This window comes from Falco peregrinus, chromosome 7 (genome assembly GCF_023634155.1).
Source record: "Falco peregrinus isolate bFalPer1 chromosome 7, bFalPer1.pri, whole genome shotgun sequence".
Taxonomy (NCBI): Eukaryota; Metazoa; Chordata; class Aves; order Falconiformes; family Falconidae; genus Falco; species Falco peregrinus.
Genome location: NC_073727.1, coordinates 18,666,992 through 18,690,421, shown reverse-complemented (window position 1 = coordinate 18,690,421; position 23,430 = coordinate 18,666,992). Strand labels below are relative to the sequence as shown.

The 23,430-nt window shown below is 51.5% G+C and overlaps 2 protein-coding genes across 10 annotated transcripts in view; one reads left to right on the top strand and one right to left on the bottom strand.

Moving 5' to 3' along the window:
• Positions 1 to 711: 711 nt before the first annotated feature.
• On the top strand, positions 712 to 13,697 carry PBK (PDZ binding kinase). The gene is made up of 8 exons (XM_055810691.1): positions 712 to 775; positions 2,053 to 2,189; positions 3,235 to 3,325; positions 4,883 to 5,025; positions 7,422 to 7,591; positions 8,620 to 8,749; positions 10,417 to 10,593; positions 13,224 to 13,697. Exons 2-8 carry the CDS (start codon positions 2,141 to 2,143, stop codon positions 13,427 to 13,429), a joined length of 966 nt encoding a protein of 321 aa, XP_055666666.1. The 5' UTR covers positions 712 to 775; positions 2,053 to 2,140; the 3' UTR covers positions 13,430 to 13,697.
• The window catches only part of ESCO2 (establishment of sister chromatid cohesion N-acetyltransferase 2), a 29,797-nt gene continuing 10,358 nt past the window's right edge, over positions 3,992 to 23,430 (bottom strand). For 7 of the 9 annotated variants that reach the window (XM_027785567.2, XM_027785564.2, XM_027785569.2 and 4 more), the window contains 7 exons: positions 22,853 to 22,913; positions 19,323 to 19,452; positions 17,635 to 17,766; positions 17,264 to 17,353; positions 16,452 to 16,595; positions 15,871 to 16,052; positions 14,349 to 14,799 (listed from right to left, as the gene is read on the bottom strand). In XM_027785567.2, coding sequence (XP_027641368.1) covers positions 14,661 to 14,799; positions 15,871 to 16,052; positions 16,452 to 16,595; positions 17,264 to 17,353; positions 17,635 to 17,766; positions 19,323 to 19,452; positions 22,853 to 22,913 — 878 coding nt within the window. In that variant the 3' untranslated portion in view covers positions 14,349 to 14,660. Of the gene's footprint in view, positions 4,629 to 12,134; positions 12,320 to 13,989; positions 14,087 to 14,348; positions 14,800 to 15,870; positions 16,053 to 16,451; positions 16,596 to 17,263; positions 17,354 to 17,634; positions 17,767 to 19,322; positions 19,453 to 22,852; positions 22,914 to 23,430 lie in introns of those variants that run through there. The other 2 variants (XR_008748109.1, XR_008748108.1) reach the window with 2 other exon arrangements.

Genomic DNA, 23,430 nt, shown 5'->3' with positions numbered 1-23,430 from the left:
TAAATACAGACCTTGGGTCAGGCTCAGCCCTGGGTGGGGGTGCAGCGCACCCTGGGTTGCCTGAGCTCTCCCCCAGGCCCACTCACAGAGACACCCCCAGGCTTGGGGACCATCCAGAGACAGAACCTCCACCAAGGGGCTGGCAATGCCATTGAGACTCCCCCCAAGGACTTGGGGACCCCACAGAGACCCCCTCAAAGGCTTGGGGCCCCTGCTGCACTCCAGGACCACCCCCCCCCCAAAAGGCTTGAGGACACCACACAGGGAAGACCCCCCCCGGGTTTGGGAAACCCCCAGTGACCCCCAAGAGTGTGGGGACCCCACAGAGAACCCCCCCCATGGGTTGGAGACCCCACAGAGAACCCTCCCGCGGGTTGAGGACCCCACAGAGACCGCCTCAAGGGCTTGGGGACCCTGCTGCACTCCAGAACCCCCCCAAAGGCTTGAGGATCCCCCTGAGACCCCCCCCAAGGGCTCAGGGGTCCCACAGAGACAGACACGCACCCCACCCCCAACACCCTGATGCCCTCTCGGGTACCCTCCCAAGCTTCGGGAACTCCTTATAGATGCCCCTCCTAAGCCATGAGACCCCCCACACCTCCTCGGGACCCCCCAAACGCCTCCTCCAAAGCTTCGCCCCCCCCAGGCACCGCCCCCACAGGCACCACCCCCGGTTCGGCTCCGCCCCCTGCCGCGCTTTGTCCGCCCGCGGCCGCCGTAGTGCGGGGGAGGGGGGCGGTGTTCCCGCGCGCGGGGTTCGAACCGCGGGCGGCAGGTAACGGCGGCGGGGCGGGCTGGGCTGGCTGAGGGGGGCCGGGGCGCCGTACCGGGGCGTTCGGGGCTCGGCCGGCCGCCCCGCATGGGGGTGGGCAGCTCCCGCTCCTCCTCCTGCGCGGGCCGCCGGTCTGGGCCTCCTCTGCCCGCTGAGGTGGGACTGAGGGGCCGCTACCGCCCTCAGGCTGGGAGCCCCCGTCATCGGCCGCCCCGGCTGCCCCCGGCCTGGGATCCCTTCGCAGAGGTGGGAGCCGGGAGTCATCTCCTGCCTCTCAATCTGGGACCCCCCACCCCCAGAGGTGGCACTCAGCAGTCCTCTCCTGCCCCCATCCCCCTCCCCCCCACCCCCCCCCGCCCCGAATCTCCCCTCATGTCCAGAAGTAGGATCTTGGGGTCCTTCCCCACCCCACTCTGGGACACGCACCCCCAGAGATGGCACCCAGTAGTTCTCTCTGGCTTTCCCCCCCAGCCTGGGGTACCCTCACCCTCAGAGGTGGGGCCTGTAGTCCTTGGCCACCCCCAATCCGGGACCCCCCACCCCCGGAGGTGGCATCCAGCAGTCCTCCCCCCCTCCCCCCAACCTGGGGTGTTCACACCCGGAGGTGGGGCCCTGGAGGCGCCTCCTGTCTGCCCTCGGCCAGGGATCCCCTGTCACCCAGAGATGGACCCTCAGTCCTGTCACCAGGACCGGGAATATGGAACTCCTGAACACCTGGATGCCGTCAGGTGGAACAATCGCCGTGCGTCCAGCGCTGCAATAAAGAATGCCTGCTTCTTCATGCTACCTTGGCGTTAAGGAGCTTCATATTCCCGATTTTGGTGACGGTCCCATCCCTGCTGTGGTGCCAGCTGTGCTGCGGGCTGGTGGGAGCAGCCTGGGGACGCTTCCCCTACCCCTGGCCACCAGCTCCTTCCCGTGGTGCCACATCACTTGCCGGTTCCCTTGGGGAACGGGGCACTGGTCCCAGGCTCTTGCCTGACTTCAGAGCCACCCCCAGACCTCTTATGGGGTTCACTTTGCCCTCTGTGAGCTGAGGCAATTGCTCTTGTGGGGGACACAGCCATGACAAGCTGTGGGGTGACACCAGGGAAGGAGGGAGCCTAAGGAGTAGGGTGTGATGGAAAGCACATCCTGCTTCAGCTGTCAACCTGATTGTGGAGCAGGAGCTGGGAGAAGCCAAATTAGCAGTGAGTTACGCCCACTGGGTGTAATTTGTGTAATTTCTGTAACTTATGTCCTTTAATGTACTGTGTCTGTAATGCCCCTGCATGGGTCAGGGCTTGAGCCCTGCACAGCTTGTGGTCCCAGATCCTCCCGAGTGCCTTCCTCTGGCTTTTTTGGGGGTGGAGGTGTACGTTTGCAGCGATGGAAGCCTTCAAGTCTCAGAACAACTTGGTCCACAGGGAGAGACCTGGTGAGTTGCATTCAGGCGTGAGCCCCAAATACTTCAGAGGGGCTGGCAGGGGAATGGAATGCTTTGCCATGGGCCCAGTGCTTTGCTGCAGGGAGGTGATGGGTGTTAAACTGGCCTGTCGGGTGGGTATTGTGGTTTAACCCTGATGGGCAGCTCGGCCCCATACAGCCACTCGTTTGCTCCCCTGCCCCCCCAGCGGGATGGGGGAGAGAATCGGAAGGGTAAAAGTGAGAAAACTCCTGCAGTGAGATAAAACCAGTTTAATCGGAAAAGCCGTATGCACAAGCAAAACAAACTCAGGAATTCATTCACCGCTTCCTGTCAGCAGGCGAGTGTCTGGCTATCCCCATCCCATGTAGGGGTGACCTGGGAAGACAAACACCATCATTCCAAATGTCTGCCCCCTTCCTTCTCCTTCTCCCCAGCCTTATTGCTGAACATGACATCATATAGGCTGGGACGTCCCTGTTGTCAGTTGGGGTCAGTTTTCCCATCCTTGTCCCCTCCCAATTCCTTGCTCCTGGCAGAGCAGCTGGAGAAGCAGAAAAGGCCTTGATGCTGTGCAAGAACTGCTCAGCAATCACTGAACCATCCCCATGTTGTCAACAGTATTTTCATTGCAAGTCCAAAACTCAGCTCCATACAAACTGCTATTAAAAAAAAATTAATTCTATCCCAGCCAAAACCAGTACAGTAGCTTAGCCTGGAGAGTAGGCAGGAAACAAAAAGCTGTGTTCAAGATCAGGCTTGAGCATAAAACTTCATAGAAAGCTGTCCAGGGTGAGAAACCTAACGAGGGTGGTAATGACGTCTCAGTGAGACTGGAGTTGGAATTTGGTAAAATACTGGGGGAAAGGTGGTTTGGAAAGGAGCTTTTCTAAAATCTGAACTCTTTCTGCATGTAGCACAGCACGTGTGGTAGCGTCACAAATGTGATTTGTAATTAAAGCACCAAAGCTCCTAGTGAGAAGCTGCAAAGCTGCTGCTTCTGTTTGATCTGTTGTGCGGGGTCATTCATGGGGCTGGGTTTCTCTTTCCTCTTTAGATGCAGGGCCAGTTTCTGTCACTATACCAGCATCTCCCTTCATGCAGAAGCTTGGATACGGCACTGGGGTCAACGTATACTTGATGAAAAGGTATGTGTGAGAGCACAGGCATGATGTGGTGCTCAGGAATAGGGCTTGGCATCTTTTTTCACGTGGAATAATACAGGGGTTGGAAAGTGATTGAGCTCTGAGCAAGAAAGTGCTGCCATCTTTGACCTTCAGATGCTCCCTGCTCCCCTTCAAATGGGCACGGAGCTGAGGAAGAGGTGTTGGGTATCATAGAACTACAGAATGGTTTGGGTGGGAGGGACCTTAAAGACCATCCAGTCCCACCCCCCACCATGGGCAGGGACCCCTCCCCCCAGCCCAGGCTGCCCCCAGCCCCGTCCAGCCTGGCCTTGAGCACTGCCAGGGATGGGGCACCCACAGCTGCTCTGGGCAGCCTGGGCCAGCGCCTCGCCGCCCTCACAGGGAAGAATTTCTTCCTCATCTCTCATCTCCATCTCCCCTCTCTCATGTAAAGCCATTCCCCCGTGTGCCATCGCCACCTGCCCTTGCCCAAAGCCCCTCCCCAGCTTTCTTGCCGGCCCCTTTAGGCACTGGCAGGTGCTCTAAGGTCTCCCCGCAGCCTTCTCCTCCCCAGGCTGAGCCACCCCAGTTCTCCCAGCCTGTCCCCACAGCAGAGCTGCTCCAGCCCCTGAGCATCTCCCTGGCCTCCTCTGGCCCCACTCCAGCAGCTCCGTGTCTCTCCTGTGCTGGGGACCCCAGAGCCGGATGCAGCGCTGCAGGGGGGTCTCACCAGAGCGGAGCAGAGGGGCAGAGCCCCCTCACTGACCCACCAGCTGCGCTGCGGGTGCTGCAGCCCAGGGTACAGTTGACTTTCTGGGCTGCGAGCGCACATTGCTGGGTCATGAGCTTCTCATCCACCAACACTCCAAAGTCCTCAGGGCTGCTGTCAATCCTTTCTCCACCCAGCCTGTATTGATACTGGGGGTTGCCCCAACCCAGATGCAGGACCTTGCGCTTGGCCTTGTTGAACTTCATGTGGTTTGCACAGGCTCACCTCTCAAACCTGCCAAGGTCCCTCTGGATGGCATCCCTCCCCCGCAGCGTGTTGGCGGCAGCACATGGCTCGATGTCGTTAGCAAACTGGCTGAGGGTGCTTTTGATCCCACTCTCTGTGTCGCTGACAAAGCTGTTGGCAGTGCCGGTCCCAGCACTGATCCCAGCTGTCCTGTGTGTGCTGGAGGTATTTGTCCTGGGAAGGAGCCCGTTGTTTCGGGATAACCCCAGCAGCTTTTCTCTGGGCTGGAATTCAGGCATTTGGGGTCTGTTCTTGGCTCTTCTGTGGCCTACTGGCCAAGCTACTTCCCTCCCCAAGCCTCGGCTCCTCCTGAAAATGAGAATCAATGAAAATCTTAACTAAAATGCTTGAAAATTTGATGGAGGAGCGCTGTATATTGGCAAAGCGTCACTGCACCTTTGCGGCATGTGTGTTAGCAGACTATTTCAGCGTTGTTCTTTATTAATTCCACAAAATAAAGGGAGGTGTTCTCCAGGATACCTCCTCAGTGTGAGGTGTGAGCCTTAACTGTGGTGCTGCCTACAAACTGAGCAGTTCTGAGTTGTGTGGCTTTTCCTGTGCAGATCTCCCAGAGGTTTGTCTTGCTCCCCTTGGGCTGTGAAGAAAATTAGTTCCAAATGCAACAGGAGCCAGCAAAGCATCTATCAGCAGAGACTGAACGAAGAAGCCAAGATTTTGAAAGACCTCCAGCACCCAAACATTGTGGGTAAGTTTCCAGCACGGCCTGTATCCCTTAAATTGCAAACCAAGCTGTTGGAGCCGACTTCTGGAGCCAGCTGATGTGATGTGAGGCTGCTGTGGGGTTTCTTTGCTGTCTCTGTCTCCAGGCTCCTCCTGCACTGAGGGCTGGGGATTACAGACCTCCCCATCTGGCTCCTGGAGCCCTGGCGGGGTGATGGCTGGGAGGACACACAGTGGGGGCATCACTTGTGCCTGCCCCATCCTTACACTTTGGAGATGGGTTGCTGGGCTGCCTGCACCTTTGGTCAAGCCCACCATGGAACTTACTAAGTTGACTTAGTCTTGCCCTGTGTGATGGGGACCTGGAATTGCTCCTGGACTGCCAGGGCAGCGTGGCTGGTGGCAGAATCGTGGGACTGTTTAGGTTGGAAAAGACCTTTAAGCTCATCAAGTCCAACCATTAACCCAGCACTGCCAAGCCCACCACTAAGCCATGTCCCCAAGTGCCACATCTACACGTCTTCAACAACCCCAGGGACGGTGCCCCCCCGCCTCCCTGGGCAGCCTGTCCCAGTGCTGGACACCCTTTCGGTGAAGAAATGTTTCCCAGTCTCCAACCTAAACCTGCCCTGGTGCAACCTGAGGCCGTTCCCCCTTGTCCTGTCGCTTGTGACCTGGGAGCAGAGACCGACCCCCCTGGCTGCAGCCCCCTCCCAGGCAGCTGTAGGGAGTGATCGGGTCCCCCCTGAGCCCCCTCCTCTCCAGGCTGACCCCCCAGCCCCCCCATCAGACTGGTGCCCCAGCCCCTGCCCCAGCCCCCTGCCCGGCTCTGGACACGCTCCGGCCCCCCAAGCTCTGTCTGGGAGTGAGGGGCCAGAACGGACCCCAGGGCTCGAGGGGCGGCCGCACCGGTGCCCAGTGCAGGGGGACGGTCCCTGCCCCGGCCCTGCTGGCCACGCCATCGCTGACACCAGCCAGGGTGCCGCTGGCGTGTGCAGTGTGCTCCCAGACTGCCGGCAGCCTGACTTGCCACCGTGCTCAAAGGGTGGATGTGTGAGGCTCTGCCTTGATCCTCCACTGGCTCAGTGGGGTTTGCCCAAAAATTTGGTATGTGCTGGAGCCCCCTGGTGCTTCATTGCCCACTGAGATCAGCGTCGGTCTCTGAGAGGCAGTTTTCTGGGCGAGTTACCAACAGAAACGGTTATGGTGGGACTCGCAAGCCACTGGGGCTGCCCTGGGAGCTGGGAGCTGCCTCGCAGCCAGCACAGCGCTGGCCCAAGGAGAGCTACAGGCTGGTTCTGGAGAAACCTCCGCCTGCCCCAGGGCAGTGCTGGCAGGCAGCTCTGGCTTCCGATCTCGGGGGAGGGAGAGGCAATACCACAGCAGTATCTGGTGTGGCTTCTACGTGAGGAATAAGCCTCCAGGTCCCACCCAGATGTCACACCATTGCGAGTGACAATGGAGGCTCTGTCATGGTCTTGGCTCCCCGTAGTAAGAATGTTTTGAGAAGCTGCTTTAGTGTATGTTTAATTTCTGCTCTTATCTTGTCTAAAATCTCTCCTGCCAGTCGGAACAGCAGCTTTGTCTGACTTGATCCTCTTATTTGTGCTTTAAACTACCTCGATCACTTGTAGCAGAAATGCAAAGAAACTTTGTAACCCTAAAATGGCATGTTTTGCTTCTGGCAGGAACTGAAGAGCAAATACGGTCTTGACCTTTCACACTGCAAACATTTCACTGTTGGGTTTTCTTTGGTAAAAGGTGCCGAAAATCATTTACGGGATAAGGCTTTTGCTATGCCGTTATGCAAGACTTTGCTATTCATAGCTCCACCTGATAAGTATTGTTTACAGACAGGAGTAAAACGTGGAGGAAGAAAGATTACATGACAGTCTGTATGAGCATTAAATCTTACCCTTGTGAAATGGCCACTGTGAGACAAAGGCTTGGCTTTCCCAAATGTTCTCCCACCCTTTGTCTTGCTTCTGTAGCTCCTTGTCTTTGCAGCTGAGGATGTTGGTCCTGCAGCTCTGCCGCTGCTCTCCTTCTGGTTCTCTCTCTTTCAAAGATCAGGGTAACACCGGCCTGCCCCTGGCACGGGGTGCAAAGCTGACCTGGGAAGCAACATGGGGGGTGTCTGTGGGCTCTCTTGGAGGAGGGGGCTCCTTTACATTGCCATGGTGTGTGGCTTGTGCCCCTGCTTGGGGCTGTGCAGGCCTCCATGGACGTTCCTGTGGCTTCACCTCGCCACGTAAAGCTGTGAGTCAGGTCCCCTGGCATATGAATTTTTTGGGGGTTGGTTGCAGCTGCTGGGAAAGCACCTGGGTAACAGCCCCAAACACTCTGGTGCCATCAGGCCGGCAAGCACATGGAAACAACTGGTGCCTGCTTCAGCTCTAACAAATCAATCTTTGTTGGAAGGTTACCGTGCATTTACTGAGGCCAACGATGGAAGCATGTGTCTGGCCATGGAGTACGGAGGAGAAAAATCTCTCAATGACTTAATTGAAGAAAGAAGTGCAAAACGGTTGGGCCCTTTCCCTGCTGCCATGATTTTCAAAGTTGCCTTGAGCATGGCAAGGGGGCTGAAGGTACGTTTATCGTTAACTGTAGCTGTTCTGTGCAGAATGGTATACACTAGTGACACTGGAAAAATAAATGAATTCAGTGTGCGAGAAGGCCATGCTGGCAGATGGAGAGCAGGTGCTGTGACGCTTTGTCTAAGGCCTTGGTAGGTTGTTTTTTACCAGGGTGCTGTACGGAATCAGGTGAAAACTGAGCCCTGAAGCTTGAGATTAAATATTAATTAATATAAAAAGAGCTGCAACAGAGGTTTTGTCACCAACGTTCTTCTGCCCTCCCCTGGGGCTATCTGCTCTCCCTGCATGCTAGCCAGTGAGGAGGCTGGCACTGGCTCCTGCATCCTTATTCTGCAGCCAGGCAGCTGCAGGGAGCTGGTCTTGGCAGTGAAAATGGTTAGCTGATGCCCACGGCTGCCAGCTGGTGTGGCTTATGTCCCTTCTTTCGCTGAGCTGTTGCGCTGAGGTTGTGTTTAGGCAGGGAATGGAGGCTGGGGTGCTCTGTCTAAACCATTGCACAGATTTTGAGCCTCCTGCTGGCTATGCCAGCGCTCAGGGTAAATTAGCACAAGCTGCCCTGGCCACGGCAGCGAGTCCTGTCCTATTGCTGCTGAGGATGTGCAGCTCTGAGCTCCCAGGACAATGCAGGCGTGAGCTCCCAGGACAATGCAGGCGTGAGCTCCCAGGACAATGCAGGCGTGAGCTCCCAGGACAATGCAGGCGTGAGCTCCCAGGACAATGCAGGCGTGTGCTTGGCCATCAGCTAATGCCCATGCTTCACACCTGCTCTCAAGTGTTTGTTGCTAGAAGCACCTTTTCACTAAAAGGCAAGCTTAAGCCTCCAAAACTAGGCTGGGTGGAACAACCTGCCTTGTTTTTTGCACGGGTTAAGGTAGGTATTGACCCATACTTGAGGTTTTAAGGCTAAATATGTTAAACATGAAAAAGCTGGTGCTCTGTTGTCCAGATGCGATGGCTCTTGGTCCCTTTCCATAGCTTTATCTGCAAGTGGGTGTTAACAGCTTCTCTCTGCCTCTTAGTATCTTCACAACGATAAGAAGCTGCTCCATGGGGATATCAAGTCTTCAAACGTGGTCGTCAAAGGTGACTTTGAAGCCATCAAGATCTGTGATGTGGGAGTGTCCCTGCCCCTGGATGAGAACATGACAGGTAGGTCAGGATGCCAGTAAGGGGACCTGAATGCTTGGTGGCTGCCAGAGTTCGGCTGCGGGAGCAGAGTGAACACGCTTACCCTCCCGGGGCCTTGGAAGGAAGGACTGGCAGCAGTTTGCACCATGCGTGGGGTGAAGGGGGTCTACGGAAGGTCCAGCTTTAATGCTCCAGGGTTCTGCCTCATGCCCTCCTGCATTGTGTGTTCACTCCAGTGGGTGGGAGTGAGTGCTGTTGTACACGGGATGTTGGATCAGGCACTGCTGGACCCTGTTGAGGAGATGCTCTTGCCAGAGACTTAAGTAAATGAATCTTTCTTGTAGGGCTAGAAGGAAGCCTGAGCCAACTGCGAGCATTATAAAGACTTCATGTAAATGAGAAGCAGATGTCTAATGGCGTCGTGGCTTGGCTGTGAACAGCAGGAATGTGTTTGGGTTAATTACAAGAATGCTTTTCTCCGCTGCTTTACACAGCGCTTGGGCCTGCAACAGCCTCATAATTTATAAAGCTGTTCTACTACATTTTTATTAGTAGCTGTTTCCTTTTATAAGGAGTTGAGAGAGCTGGAGGCAGCACCCTAGCATAATCTCCTGGAGAGGAGTGTGGTTGAAGTACCAGTTTCTGGGCTGGTCTAACAGGAAGAGGTTCTCTCTGCCCAGCCCTGATTTTGGCTGTTTGTTCCTGTGGTCTTGAGGAAAAAATGGGCACCCGCTGATGGCGAAGTCCCCGTTCGTGCGGCAGGCAAGGATTTAAGCTCAACAGCCCGTGAAGTGTTGAGGGATTTTGGTGTTTGCTTCTCGTTATAGGCTGGGCTTTGAAGATCAACCCTGCAAAAGAAAAGTTTCTTGAACAGCTGAGGTTGCTGACAGCTCGGGAATTTGCTAGGGAGAGCACGGGGGAAATGTGGCACCATTCTCTGAGGAGTGGTGTGTACGGGGTCGAGTTGGAGCTGGTGCTGCCTTCATCAGGCTGAGGGCTGATCACTTCAACTCTTCTGAGGCTAGATAATTAAGATCAAGGAGGCATTAAACTAAACAAATTGTGAGAACTTGGTTTGGGCTGGAGTAAAGAGAACAAAAGGACTGTGTGGCTGGCAGGAGGCACTGTAGTGGAGGCTGAGCCTCGTCAGGGCCGGGATGGGGTTGGAATTGTCCCCCTGTGTTGTTTGGGAAGAGTGCCGTGTGGGGGCTATCACCCCTGTCCTGCTTCCTGGGGGGGGGGTGTGTGTGTGTGAGCAAGCTGAGGAAGGGAAACACCTGGGTAAAACGCAGGTCACTTCTTCATTGCGGGGTGTTTTACAGCAGGGTGAAGCTCAGAGCACAGTTCTGGCCTTCAGTTCTCTGCACGCTCTGCGTGGCCTCACATGCTCCAGCATGAAATCTGCCAGAGGTTTCTCCCCAGTCCCTACTATGATTGCTGGGCCTGTGGGAGAGAAGCACGGGCCCTGCTGGGTCTGGCACTGCTGCGGAGCAAGTCGCAGGTTACAGAGGATTTGAGGCTACATGGGGGTGGAAGAAAAATAGGTTTGGGCCCCCAGAAGATCCTGCCCTGTGGCTTTAGCACACCTGAGTTAACCAAGGGGCTACATACCTGCTGTGCGGTGAGCTGTGACTGTCTGAGCATCTGCAAGTCCCAGAAGACACCCAAGCTGTGTTGTTTCCTTCCAGTGAGCAACCCAGAGATGTGCTACATTGGCACTGAGCCCTGGAAGCCCAAGGAAGCTCTGCAAGATGATGGCGTGATCACCGACAAGGCCGACATCTTCCCTTTTGGGCTGACTCTCTGGGAAATGATGACCCTCTCCGTGCCCCACATCAGCCTGAGCGGTGACACTGATGATGAAGGTTTGTTTCTATACCTTGCTGCTGAGCAACTTCTGCTCCTAGAAGTGCTTTCCTCTTTTAGTAGGAGTGATTTTTACAGTGTGTGTTAGTACGCCCGCAATGCTGGGTGTCCCTTGGGTGCCATCCAAAGGGCTTGCAAGCATCTGTCTGCACCTGCTGCGCCTCCCCGCCCTACCCATCATCCTGCGGAGTTCACTGGGGTGTTTGCTGCTGTGCAGAGGTGCCCAGCACTGCCCCAAGGCCATCCCGCAGCCAGTGCTTGTCAGTGCTGCTCTGTCTTTGTGCAGAGGGCTGGGCTGCTTTCAACTTCCTTTAGCTTTTTAACGCCAAATGAGAAGTTGATAAATGATGATCATTAATCATTGCAAACCAGCAGTCTTTGTAAGCGCTCCAGCTGCTTGTCTAACAGCTGGAGAGAGCTCTTTGAAACTCAGCTGCCTGTCAGGTGCCCATCCAGCATGGTTTGGTGGGGTTGAAAGATGTCCCTGAGCCTGAATGCAGCTCCCTTGCGAGCCCTGCGGCATGCTCAGCCATGTTCCAGCTCTGTCTCACCTCCATGCAGCATAGGAGCAGTCTGCCAGGCTGTCACTGTGTGGTGGATGCTATTGAGATACTGCTGAAAAGATGTGGCTGGAAAAGCTTAAAATGATGTCGTGCTTGAGATTGTGCACAAATATATTTGAGGCAGCTGAGCGTTTTGGAAAAGAAAAGCTAAAGCAAGTGTGCTGTGCCCAAGCCAGGGGTGCTCGAGGCAGCACCTGGGCTAACAAAACACCCTCTCCTCTGCAGTTAGAGTTACTTTGCACACCTCCTGTGGGCCCAAGTGGGGATTTGTTATAGACTCAGAATCATTTAGGTTGGAAAAGACCTTTAAGATCATCAGGTCCAACCATTAACCCAGCGCTACCAAGCCCATCACTAACCCATGGCCCTGAGCACCACATCTACACAGTGCCTCCCCCCCTCCCTGGGCAGCCTGTCCCAGTGCTGGACACCCTTTCGGTGAAGAAATGTTTCCCAGTCTCCAACCTAAACCTGCCCTGGTGCAACCTGAGGCCGTTCCCCCTTGTCCTGTCGCTTGTGACCTGGGAGCAGAGACCGACCCCCCTGGCTGCAGCCCCCTCCCAGGCAGCTGTAGGGAGCGATCGGGTCCCCCCCGAGCCCCCTCCTCTCCAGGCTGACCCCCTAGCCCCCCCATCAGACTGGTGCCCCAGCCCCTGCCCCAGCCCCTGCCCTGCTCTGGACACGCTCCGGCCCCCCAAGCTCTGTCTGGGAGTGAGGGGCCAGAACGGACCCCAGGGCTCGAGGGGCGGCCGCACCGGTGCCCAGCGCAGGGGGACGGTCCCTGCCCCGGCCCTGATGGCCACGCCATCGCTGACACCAGCCAGGGTGCCGCTGGCTTTCTCGGCCACCCCCTCCTTGTCCAGAGTTAGTGACACTGGGCAGACAAGGCAGGGAGAGCAGGTGGGATGGGCAGGGGATGCTACAGCTGCCTGCAGGCAGATCAGTGCCCTGGAGCAATACAAATCTAAAAATCCTACCAGCTGTGCTGGGAAACCTCCTGTTGCTCCAGCCTTCCTGCTGGCACAGACCCGCAGGCTGGTTTGTGTTTTCTGACTTGGTCTCCAGGCAGCCAGGGCATTTTTCCTCACTCTCCTGCTCTCAGTGTCTCCTGGCTGCAGAGCTTTTTCCCAGCCAGCTCTGCAGGGGTGACTCAGTTATTCTGCTGGGAGAAAGGGGGTAGATCCAGCTTCAAAACAAGCAGTTTAAGTCAAGGGGAAAGCAATGATGTAATTCAGGCAGTAATTGGTGCTAACAAAAAAACAGCAAAATGGACATGAAGGTCATGTCCCACTGCACCCCTGCAAGGCAGGACTTGGGGTGTTGGTTGAATAGAAGCTCAACATGACCCAGCACTGTGCACTTGGAGCTCAGAAAGCCAAACGAGCCCTGGGATGCACCCAGTGTGGCCAGCAGGTCAGGGGAAGGGGCTCTGCCCCCCTGCTCTGCTCTGGTGAGACCCCCCCTGCAGCGCTGCATCCAGCTCTGGGGTCCCCAGCACAGGAGAGACACGGAGCTGCTGGAGCGGGGCCAGAGGAGGCCAGGGAGATGCTCAGGGGCTGGAGCAGCTCTGCTGTGGGGACAGGCTGGGAGAGCTGGGGTGGCTCAGCCTGGGGAGGAGAAGGCTGCGGGGAGACCTTAGAGCACCTGCCAGTGCCTAAAGGGGCCGGCAAGAAAGCTGGGGAGGGGCTTTGGGCAAGGGCAGGTGGCGATGGCACACGGGGGAATGGCTTTACATGAGAGAGGGGAGATGGAGATGAGAGATGAGGAAGAAATTCTTCCCTGTAAGGGCGGTGAGGCGCTGGCCCAGGCTGCCCAGAGCAGCTGTGGGTGCCCCATCCCTGGCAGGGCTCAAGGCCAGGCTGGTCGGGGCTGGGGGCAGCCTGGGCTGGGGGGAGGGGTCCCTGCCTGTGGCAGGGGGGGTGGGAATAGATGACCTTTGAAGGTCCCTTCCCACCCAAACCACTCTTTGATGGCCAAGTGACAGCTAGGGAGTGAAGCCCCACAACCCACGTGAGCAGAGTGGTTTCCAGCAGCCTTTCCAACACCTTTGCCACTTTATTATCCAGGTGAATCTTTTGATGAAGACTCCTTTGACGAGGAAGCATACTACGCAGCCCTGGGAACCCGCCCAGCTCTCAACATGGATGAGCTGGACCCATCCTACCAGCACATGATTGACCTTTTTTCTGTCTGCACCAGCGAGGACCCCAAGAAGCGCCCCTCGGCCGCGTGCATCGTGGAAGTGCTAGAGGCGAGTCTGCCCCAGGAGTGAGAGCATCCGCACTCCTGCAGCATTTACCCTTATAGCATGGGAAACCTGCGCTGTGTACTTGATACCAGACCCTAAACCTGTTGAACATGCCTGAGGTGACTGGGACTTGTTCTGCTTCTAGGGCACTCCCCTTCTGCCCACACTTAGGTCCTAAATAAGCTACAGGCTCTCTGCAGTAGTTTTGCATTTAAACCCCCCTCCCTCTCTTTTTGTGTTGAATTAACAACAATTTTAGGACGGAGACATTAAAAATATATTTTCTTCTTCATTTCAGTATGAAAGTAGTGCTTTTTTTTTTCCTCCTAAAGGTGTGCGCAAGTAAAGTATTTGCGCTCCCCAGGTGGTTGGGGACTGCAGCACAGTACCAAGGGAGAGCAGCTGCAAGGTCAAGGAAAAGGTTTCCTGATGCAACAGGTTGTTACAGGGAGTTGTATCTTGCTAAGAGGGTGTAGGGTCTAGAAAAAAAACTCAGTCTCTTGGGGATTTGTTAAAACCTTGATGGTTGGGGAAATTCCTGCCCACAGCTAGCTGGAGGCAAGGAGACTGCAACGCGTACTTACCCTGCTCCCCCACGCAGCCCTCTGCTTCTGTTGCAGCCACTGCTGTCTTCTCCCAGCTCCTCAAATCAGGAGACCGCTGGAAGCATTCCCGCATCTTCTGTACATGGAAACAAGCTCGAGCAGCAGCTTTTCACACATTTTATTGAGCAGACAACCCCCGTGACAGCTTCCCCCGCAGCACAATACCGTGAGGGTTCCAGACCTTAAGTACCAGGGGAAATCCTGCCACGAGTCAGTTGTTTTAAGACGTTTAAGACTCGGTGCATAAATTTAGCATCTGCTTGTAGTAAGGCTCCTACCCCAGACAAGCCCTTGACAGTACTCAGACTGCTGAGAGCTCAGAATTACACACCCAGACATCAAGGAGGAAACGGGTATCTTTATATTAATTAACTTTCAACAAAATTAAGTTACTTGCAATAGAATTTAGTTTCAGAAGACACAAACCTACCTGAAATGCAAGCAAGGCTCCATGGCATATGCTAAAATACAACACAACTCTGTACACAAAGTGACACGCTCTCCCCCGGCTCCCTCCCAGGGGAAGGGAGAGCTAGCTCTCAGCAGGAAAACAGCATTTAGCCACGTAACAACACTTCTGTGTTATTTTAAATATCTAACTTATCTTTAGATTATTTCAACAAACCCCAACTTGTAATAACCAAGTCAAATCAGTTGTTAAAAATAAAATTGTAAACGAGGAAGTTGGGAGTTTGGCAGTATCTTGTTGCAAACAGCTTGCCATCCGGTGTTGGGTCGGAGAAGGCGATTTCATCCGTGCTCAGGTAGCAGCCATACATGAACGTGCTCCTGAAAGAGAGAGCAGAGCTATCGGCGTGCTGTGAGCGGCTGGCGGCTTTACTCAGCTCCTAAAACACAACGCAGGGGTGTCTGCCCCCCCTGCCCTCCTCTGCAGGGAGTTGTTCTTCTGTCACTTCGCTGCTGAACCAGAGCTCGTTGTGAGATGCCAGTTTGCTCCCTTGGGTTCTGGTGTAATCGGGAACTGGGAGGCATTTTGAAATTTGAAGGAGGGTAACAAAGCCAAATACAGGCAGAAACCCACAGGCAGAGTTTTACATGGAAACCCAGAGGTTCTGGTTAAATATCTTAGAGCAGCTCTGGAGTGAAGCCCACCACAGCAGTGCCAGGGCTCTCAGGGGCACCCACAGGTCACCCAGGTCCCGCTGGCTAGTGTGTGGATGGGGAAGGCGTCAGGGAGGTGGCACATCAAACACCAACCACAGGAGGAACAGGAGACCAAACACCAGCTGAGGAATTTTCAGAATATTGAGCTCCAGATACAATCATGTATGATTATATAAAAATATATCCATAGGTACTCATATACTTTAATAGCTGGATTTTATACGCATATAGCGAGCAGATATGACACCGAGATGATACTACAGGCTCTAGGACTACCAAGCTCAGCCTCAAGGTAGTCCATGTTAACAGAAGAGGGGAAGTTTTTAAGTCTTCCCCCCAGTTTGGTCTGAGCTTGAAAAGCTTGGAATTTCCTGCCTGGAAAGACTCAAGTGTTTGGGCCCATCAACTTGTCTGGTTAAAAAAAATATTAATAATAATTTCCCAACAAGCATAGCTTTTCTTGGAAAATCCAGCCCACATAGCTCTGTGTTCTGGTTATACCCAGTAGGTTTACAGCTTGGCCCACACTTGTGTCAGATTTTAAACAAAAAAAATGACTTAAGTATTAAATTATACATGAAGTATCTGTTCACTCTATATCCCTCCACTATGGAGTGAGGATTCCAGACTTGCTTAAGGATACAAATTTATCCCTTCCCATAAGCTCCTTTGAAAGGCTTTTCACTGCAATCATCGCTCCCCGCCCCGCCAAGGATAAACCCTGCCGCTCCCCACCTGACCACGTCCACCATGTGCCTGGCGATGCCCTTCCTGCGCTTCAGGCTGAACACCCAGATCCTGCTGATGCCACAGATGCAGGGCTCCGGCTCCGTGGAGCAGCGCCAAGCCCGGTGGTGCTGCAGGGCATCCTGGACGGGGGACGGCACGGCTCCTGGCTCTGACAGCACCCGGAAAGCCTGCAGGGATGAGCAGAGGCATCAGAATGCTCCTTCCCCACAGGACGCAGAGCCATGGACCTTCCTGTGCCCCTGGCCTTGCTTTCTGCTTTCTTACAAGGCCGACCACCGCATAAACCAGTACCCGGAGCAGGGTCGGATGGAAGCTCGCTGTGGTATCAGCTGTGCAAGCTCAATTAACTCCTGCCAGCAACACCTCACCCTGACAAAAGCACAAGTTTTATCTTGATTTCTTTTTTCTTTTTTTTTTTTGTGTGTTTTTGTTTTGTTCATTTTATTTCCGTAGTTTTATTTTCCTCCCTCCTGTGCTAAGCTGGACTTTCCGATACACAGGCTTAAGCAAACAGAACCCGTTATGAGCCTGCAATTTCACCCCTTCCCTATGCAATTAACATGTACCTGCTTGATTGATTCAGCCACTAAGCACCCAACAATCATCTTCTCATTGGACACAAACAAGTACGTTTTAGTCTTGGCCGGGCACCCCAAAGAAACTTGCTTAAATCCCAATTCATTATCTACAATTTCTCGCACATCTTCTGCCTAAGGAAAAAGAATCAGAAATCAGAATTTCAAAATCAGAAAGAGGCACGTTGGGTACGCACAGACATGTTCTTTGACTGCATGAATCCTGTCAGAAAAAGGGACTCATTTCCCCAAATAATCCTGTATTTTCACAAGGTCAGGCTTCATTACGCAGCCACGAAATGCTCTGCAGCTCCCCACCATAGCAGGGGCAATCACTGCACATGCAGCTAATCTGGCAAGAATAATTTATTTTTTTTTTTTTTTTTTTTTAAATGGAGGTTCTTTAGAAGCAGTTTTTAAACAAGGGTGCTTCCCCACCCAACAGCCCACTGACAGAACAATCGTTTTCCCTGACTGTGGATAATATTACAGTACAGGCTCTCACTCGTGTCTTCATCCCTTTACACTTCTTGCAGGGTCCACCTGCCTCTCACTGGGATGGAAAGAACTGACTGGGTTATGTTGGTCATGTAAAAACAAGAGCTTCGGCACAGGGAGCAGGTTTAGGATGTGTCTGGGTGGGTGTCCACAGCAACCCGGATTGCTGCCACAAACCCACTCGGCTCTCCTGTTCACCCCGTGCACTGGCAAGCGATGCGTGATCACACACTGAGGTAGTTGTGGGAGCTGAGCCAGCAGAAAGCTCATCTACATCATAAACCCCAAAATAAACAAACATGTACCTTCTTGACGGCATATTTTGGGTCATTTGGAAGAATCAATACAATTTTCCCATCCCAGAACTCTGCCACAACCCTTTCATTCTTCCAACCCTGCAACAGAGGGGGGGGAAAAAAACCCCAAACAACAAATTAGTGGTCTAGCAAGAGAGAGGAAGTGATTCAGTGAAGACACTGGCAGATGAAGCTGTAATCTGAACCGCTTCAGCTTTCAGGAATAAAGTCAAATTCATCAATCTGATGAAGGCAGACAGTCGCTGGAACTGCCTAAACTTACACTTTAACCTCCCTCTGGATGACAAAACATTTGCCTGCAGCTGCCCCGGCCCTGTACCTGGGCACTACATGCTTCCACAGCTGAGCTTACTCCTTACCATGTATCTGAGTCCCTCGAGGAATCTCTCATGGTGCTGGATGTGCTGGGCTTCATCCTCCAGGCTAGCAGCAGTGTAGATCATGCCGCATGACTTGCAAATCACGGCACCAAAATGCTTCTGACCTGCGTCCTAATAAGAAACAGAGCCAGCTAAGCACTCTGAAGTTGTTCAAAACCATGTTCAGTTTACAGAATGAGGTTCAGAATTGGTTCTAGTGACAACCATCAAAGATTCAAGTATTTGTTTTCCTTTGAACTTGTGAAGAGAAGGACAAGCTTTTGCTTATTTGCAGAATATTCAGACCTACACAGCGTAAATTATCCAGGGAACACAATGAATGCAACGTTTGGAACGAGCGTTGAACTACATCAGCAACATCCTCATAGAGGAAACAACCTAAAAGACCATGACAAAAAAACCAAAGGACAACTATGCATCACCTTTTTTTCATCAGTTATCTAAAAATAACCTTATTTTTATCTCTGTCAGTACACAGAGAAGGGAAGAGAAGGAACTCAGTGCCGGTTGTGCAAGCAAACAGCAGATTGCTCTCCAAGTAGTGAGCTGAAATGAAACCCGGTTTGTTAAGGACTCATTTCTCTGTGCTGGCTGCTACTGCAGCAGTTACTTTCCCTTCCCCCCATCCCAGTTTGGGCTTCCCCCCCCCGTCACAGCACCCATGGTCTGTCCCATGTGGGCCCAGCAGTGAGACAGCCGGCCGTGCTGAGGGCAGCAATGACTGCTGAGTACACGCTGCTGCTTCTCTCTCAGTGCAGGCACTCAGCTGAGTTTCTCCCACGGGGAGCAGTTTTCAAAACACTAAAAAAAAAATCTGTATCCGTGAGGTGTCACATTTGACAGAAATCACCCAAGCTACTCAAAAGGTGCTAGACAGGGCAAATCAACAGAGAAGAATGATCACATAAGCCCTGTTCCCTCAGGAAACAGGCTTGAAAATGTCTGCATGTCACCAAGTGAGAACAAATGGTTTACTAATAAAATTACTCATTGCTGAGGGTGTATTTTCTTGAAACCCATACACGCGATGGCTACGTGACACTCAAGCCTCAGTAACACCGTCTGGCCTACTCCTGCTCCGGTACTCTACACCAAAGGGCGACAGCAGAAATACAGACATGGAGCTACCAAAGAGGCACTCACTTGTCAAGAGCGAGCTCTGGGCTCAGCTCTGTTGCACATTCCTGTTCCCGTGCTGCCCTGGCTGACGTCTGCTGCTGTGGTTGCAATGCTGTGCTGACTCTGCTTGCACAGCGGGCCAGGAAGCCGTGGGAAAGGAAAATTATCCAGCCAAATTCACTCCTATAGCATCCATACAGGCTTTGCTGAGTTCCCCTTTGGGTTTGTTGGGGTTTTTTTTGTTTGTTTGTTTTGGGGTTTTTTTTTGTTTTGTTTTTGTTTTTTTAATATTATGTGCCTTAAGTGTCTTTTGAATTCTAAAATGTAATAAAGCATTAGTCCCAGGGAAAACATAACAAGGTATTTCCTAGCTACTACCCTGTCCTAAGCTAGTGCTAAATAGGTTAATCACTGTCCTGTTATGGTAGTTGCAGTGTGGTTGGTTTGAGGTTTACAAATAAGGAAATCTACTTATCGGTTAGCCTCAAGGTTTATTTCTTCTTTCCTTACCACCCCGAGGACCCAGCACACCCAGAGGGGAACCTTACAATGATCATCTGATCTCTGGAGTGCTTGCAGAGCTCTTTCGCCTTCTTGCTCTTCTGCGAGGTGAGAGATGGTTTTGCAGGTGGGCTGGACCCAAATAAAGAAGTTTGTTCATCCTGTATAGCCTGCATCCTGAAAATCGTTAGAGAGAGATGAAAATTAGTCACTGCAGGCAAAAGTTAACATTACATATCGGGCACCAGGGCAGGGTAGCGGCTCTTATTACAGAACCCCCCAAACTAAGCCAGATACAGCAAAGCTTCTCGACAGCTGTGGTGCCAGCTTTTCTGGGGGAGGAAAGAAAGTAGAGGGGCTCTAGGAAGAGCCACAATTGCATCAGAAGTTAAATAACCCTTGATTAAGCACCTCTCCCACAGCCATCCTATTTTCCAGTCTCCCCTCAAGGAAGGAAATGAAAAACTGAACTCCAATAACCTACAAAGCATTTCATCTAGGATTTGATCAAGGTGTACAAGAATTAGTGACAAGGTTTTGGCCAAAACACACGGTTGCTTGGTCTCAAATCCACAATCCATCTACCCCTGGGGTCTCAAGATGCTCCCCCCGCCAGTCACTGCTTCACCACCACAAGTCCCAGCCCCTCATGCCCACACCCCTTCAAACCAGTGCATTGGCAGCATCAAGAAAAGCCCTTGGTGCCAGGGCTAAGCTTTCCTCTGCCGTGCAAAAAAGGACAGCTGCACAAAGAGGGGAGCAGACCGAAGCAAGGCCAAGAGGAATTTTTCATATTCAAATCCACACATGGAGGCTTTACATGAATTTTTAAGTTTATGTGGGCTTCAACTACAAGGAAACACATTATTAGGGGTGTTAATAATCACACAGTTTTTCTAATTTACCTTTAGACTTCTCTACATAAGGTGGCATTTCTTAATCTTAAAGTAGGAAATTGTAACTGTTATGCAGTGAACCTCAAACATGGAATTAATTTAGAGATACATCAAACAATTTTATAGATTTGGATACTAAGAAGAATTTCCAAAGCAGAGACTTCATGTAGGAAAAGCTTGTGCTCATCAGCTTCCCAGGAGACAACTGCAAATCCAAGACTGATTTTCAGTTAATCACAAACACCAGGATTTCCACATATTCCAGGGTTCCACTTGCACCACGGAAGGTATTTGAAAAGCCACATGAGGAAGCAAAGCAAATATTGCAATCAGATCTCTCTTTCAACACTTCTGTTGCAGAAGAGTACAGTAGCGCAACAAGTTTATTTTGGCTCTCTTAGGAGCAACTTTAAATGGAGGATTTTTATGTTCACAATAAACTCGGCTCAGAATGCTTTTATTGTTAACAAAATGTATCAAGTGGATTCAATATGGGAGAAGGATTAGTAACTCTGCTTCTTGTGTAGGAAAATAAGCCTTTTCCCCCTAGAGGTCTACGAGTACAACAGCAAATTAATTGAAGAAATAACCTAGTCAATCAGACACCGGGCAATACAATTACACCTTGTGAGTAAAGGGCACCAGTGCTTGCAAGTAATTTAGCAATATCATGCTGTTTACAGAATCAAAATGCAAACTTCACGTAGAATCATAGACTGGTTTGGGTTGGAAAGGACCTTAAAGATCATCTAGTACCAATGCCCAAGTGCTTGTGCTTCATTTCCATCACAGTAAATATCAAATGTTGCCCAGCAGACTTACAAAATACCCACTCAGGTGAGCATGGAGAAATGGAAGAGAAACAGGTGCTTCCATTAATCCTTTTCACCTATTTTTATTACAACTTTTGTCTTGTCTTTGGCATCTAGATCAAAACTTCTGAGCACGCTGCTATCTAGCACTGCTGTACTAAAGTTTATCAAATCAAAAAAAAAAAAGTGCAATACAAAACACACCTTTGTAGGTGTAGCAGTGCAGTTACCCATCTTTGCACTACAGGGGATTTCTGCATAGCACACATACTTCTTGGAGTGCTAACATTGAAGATAATTGGTCAGTGTTAGCCAGGGCACTGTTACACTTATAAAAGCGTATCACAGGAAGGGTTACTATGGAAAAGCAATGAACCTCACAGCAGAGAGAGATCAGTTTGACACTGCATTTAAAGAACACGAGTATTCTACAATACCAGCACAAGGCTGTTAAACAAGCCTTCTGAAATCTTTAGCTCTGTAGTTTTAATGTCAGAGCCTTCCCCAAGAGCGAGTCATTCCAACAGTTTAAAATTAAACCTACAGTATGAATTTTTAAAGGAGGTTGAGCGTGACAGAGAAGCTGCCAGTTCCTGCAAGAGCCACACACTGGCCTAGGCGAGTTAGTGACCTGCCCTGTCAAACATTTCCAGCATTACTCAACAAGTAACTGGGCAATTCAACTGGCCTGGTTAACTAAGCACAGAGTCGAATTTTCATACACTGTAGCTGATGTACGCTAACTTAGCTCAAAAGGTTGCTTGCAACACAGAACTGCTTCGAACATGGCAATAACGCCCATTCCAGAGCCATCGCTGCCGTATCGGTTGGCAATATAGGTGGACTTAACCTCACGAGCATGCATTCTGCTTGCTCCACAGCATGACAGACGGAGGGATACGCAGACAGCCACACTACTGATCAGATTCTAGTGAGGGACAGCAATGCCCCCTGCTCACTGTACAGCCAGCAACGTTAAACTGTGCCACTGAACTTGCCAAATTCATAGAACCACAAAATGTTTTGGACTGGAAGGGACCTTAAAGACAGACCACCCAGTCCCAGCCCCCTGCCACGGGCAGGGACCCCTCCCCCAGCCCAGGCTGCCCCCAGCCCCGTCCAGCCTGGCCTTGAGCCCTGCCAGGGATGGGGCACCCACAGCTGCTCTGGGCAGCCTGGGCCAGCGCCTCGCCGCCCTCACAGGGAAGAATTTCTTCCTCATATCTAATCTAACTCTACAATGAGTAAAAACAATTTGTTTTTACAACTCTGGTATCAACTCAAGTTCATAGTTAGCAGTGTTTCAGGGTCTCAGGCTACTGGGAAGTGCAGGTCCCTGATTAACAGCCAGTAAATAAAACTGAAAGTTACTGCTCATTATAGACAGTATAAATATGGAAATACAGAACACAAAGAAGTAGTAAAAATAAATACACACACACACACCCCGCCATGGGGCCCAAACACCAGCAAGGCTGTGCCATTCTTGGCGATGAATATATCCTGAAACAGCCCCCTAAGCCAAGAGAAAACTATTATTTCCCTTTCAGTAAAAATAATAAAAAAAAATAATGGCTCAATAACATGTACAGATTCACATGGAAAATGTACTACGAACCATAGGCAAATGTGTATTACCTTATTTACAGGCTAGAATCCCCCTAAATCAACACCAATTTAATCTTGCATCTTTTCTTTAAAAGAAAAAAACAACCACAAACAAACCCAAATCACGCTCCCACTCCCAGACCTTACAAAGGCTAGGAGAAAGCTAAGATATTTATTAAAAATTAGTATAATTAAAAACAAATTCTGCAGATATGACACTTCTGATCATTCTTTTGAGAGAATTAGCATAGATCAACCTACCTTTTCTTGCTGGCAGGGGGTGCACTGAATATGGGGTAGACAACAGCATTTGAAGGAGATGCTGGAAAAAAGGAGTGAAGTTACTGAGGCTTAGAATCCTTTTTAGTTGCAGAACATGTCGATACATGGAAACAGAAATTCAAAAACCAATGGGACTTCAAAATGACACACAACAGTGCAAATGATCTCTACAGACAAGACTTATAAGAGCACTGGGAAGCTGTTGATGCAGGATATAAAGGGTACGTCCATGGGTGGTATCCAGCCATGACTACCTTCAATGCATTTAAGTGACGTTGAACAGGCTGTCTGGTGCTTTCTCCTCTCACAAGCAGAAATTTCTGCTGCAGTAGTTTAGTGTTTCCTTGGCTATTAATTAAGCATGTTAATCAAGCAGGGGTTTCTCGATTTTCCATTGTTTTGGCTAACGCAGCCTGAAATAGTTTCTTCAACCTAAAGGATAAAAACTACTACATCGATACCAGAGTTTCATCCTACAGGGCATTACAGAAAGCGGAGCCTGCCAGAGACCCATGGCTTTACAGAGGTGATGGTCAGTTTGATGGGTAGCAGGGGCA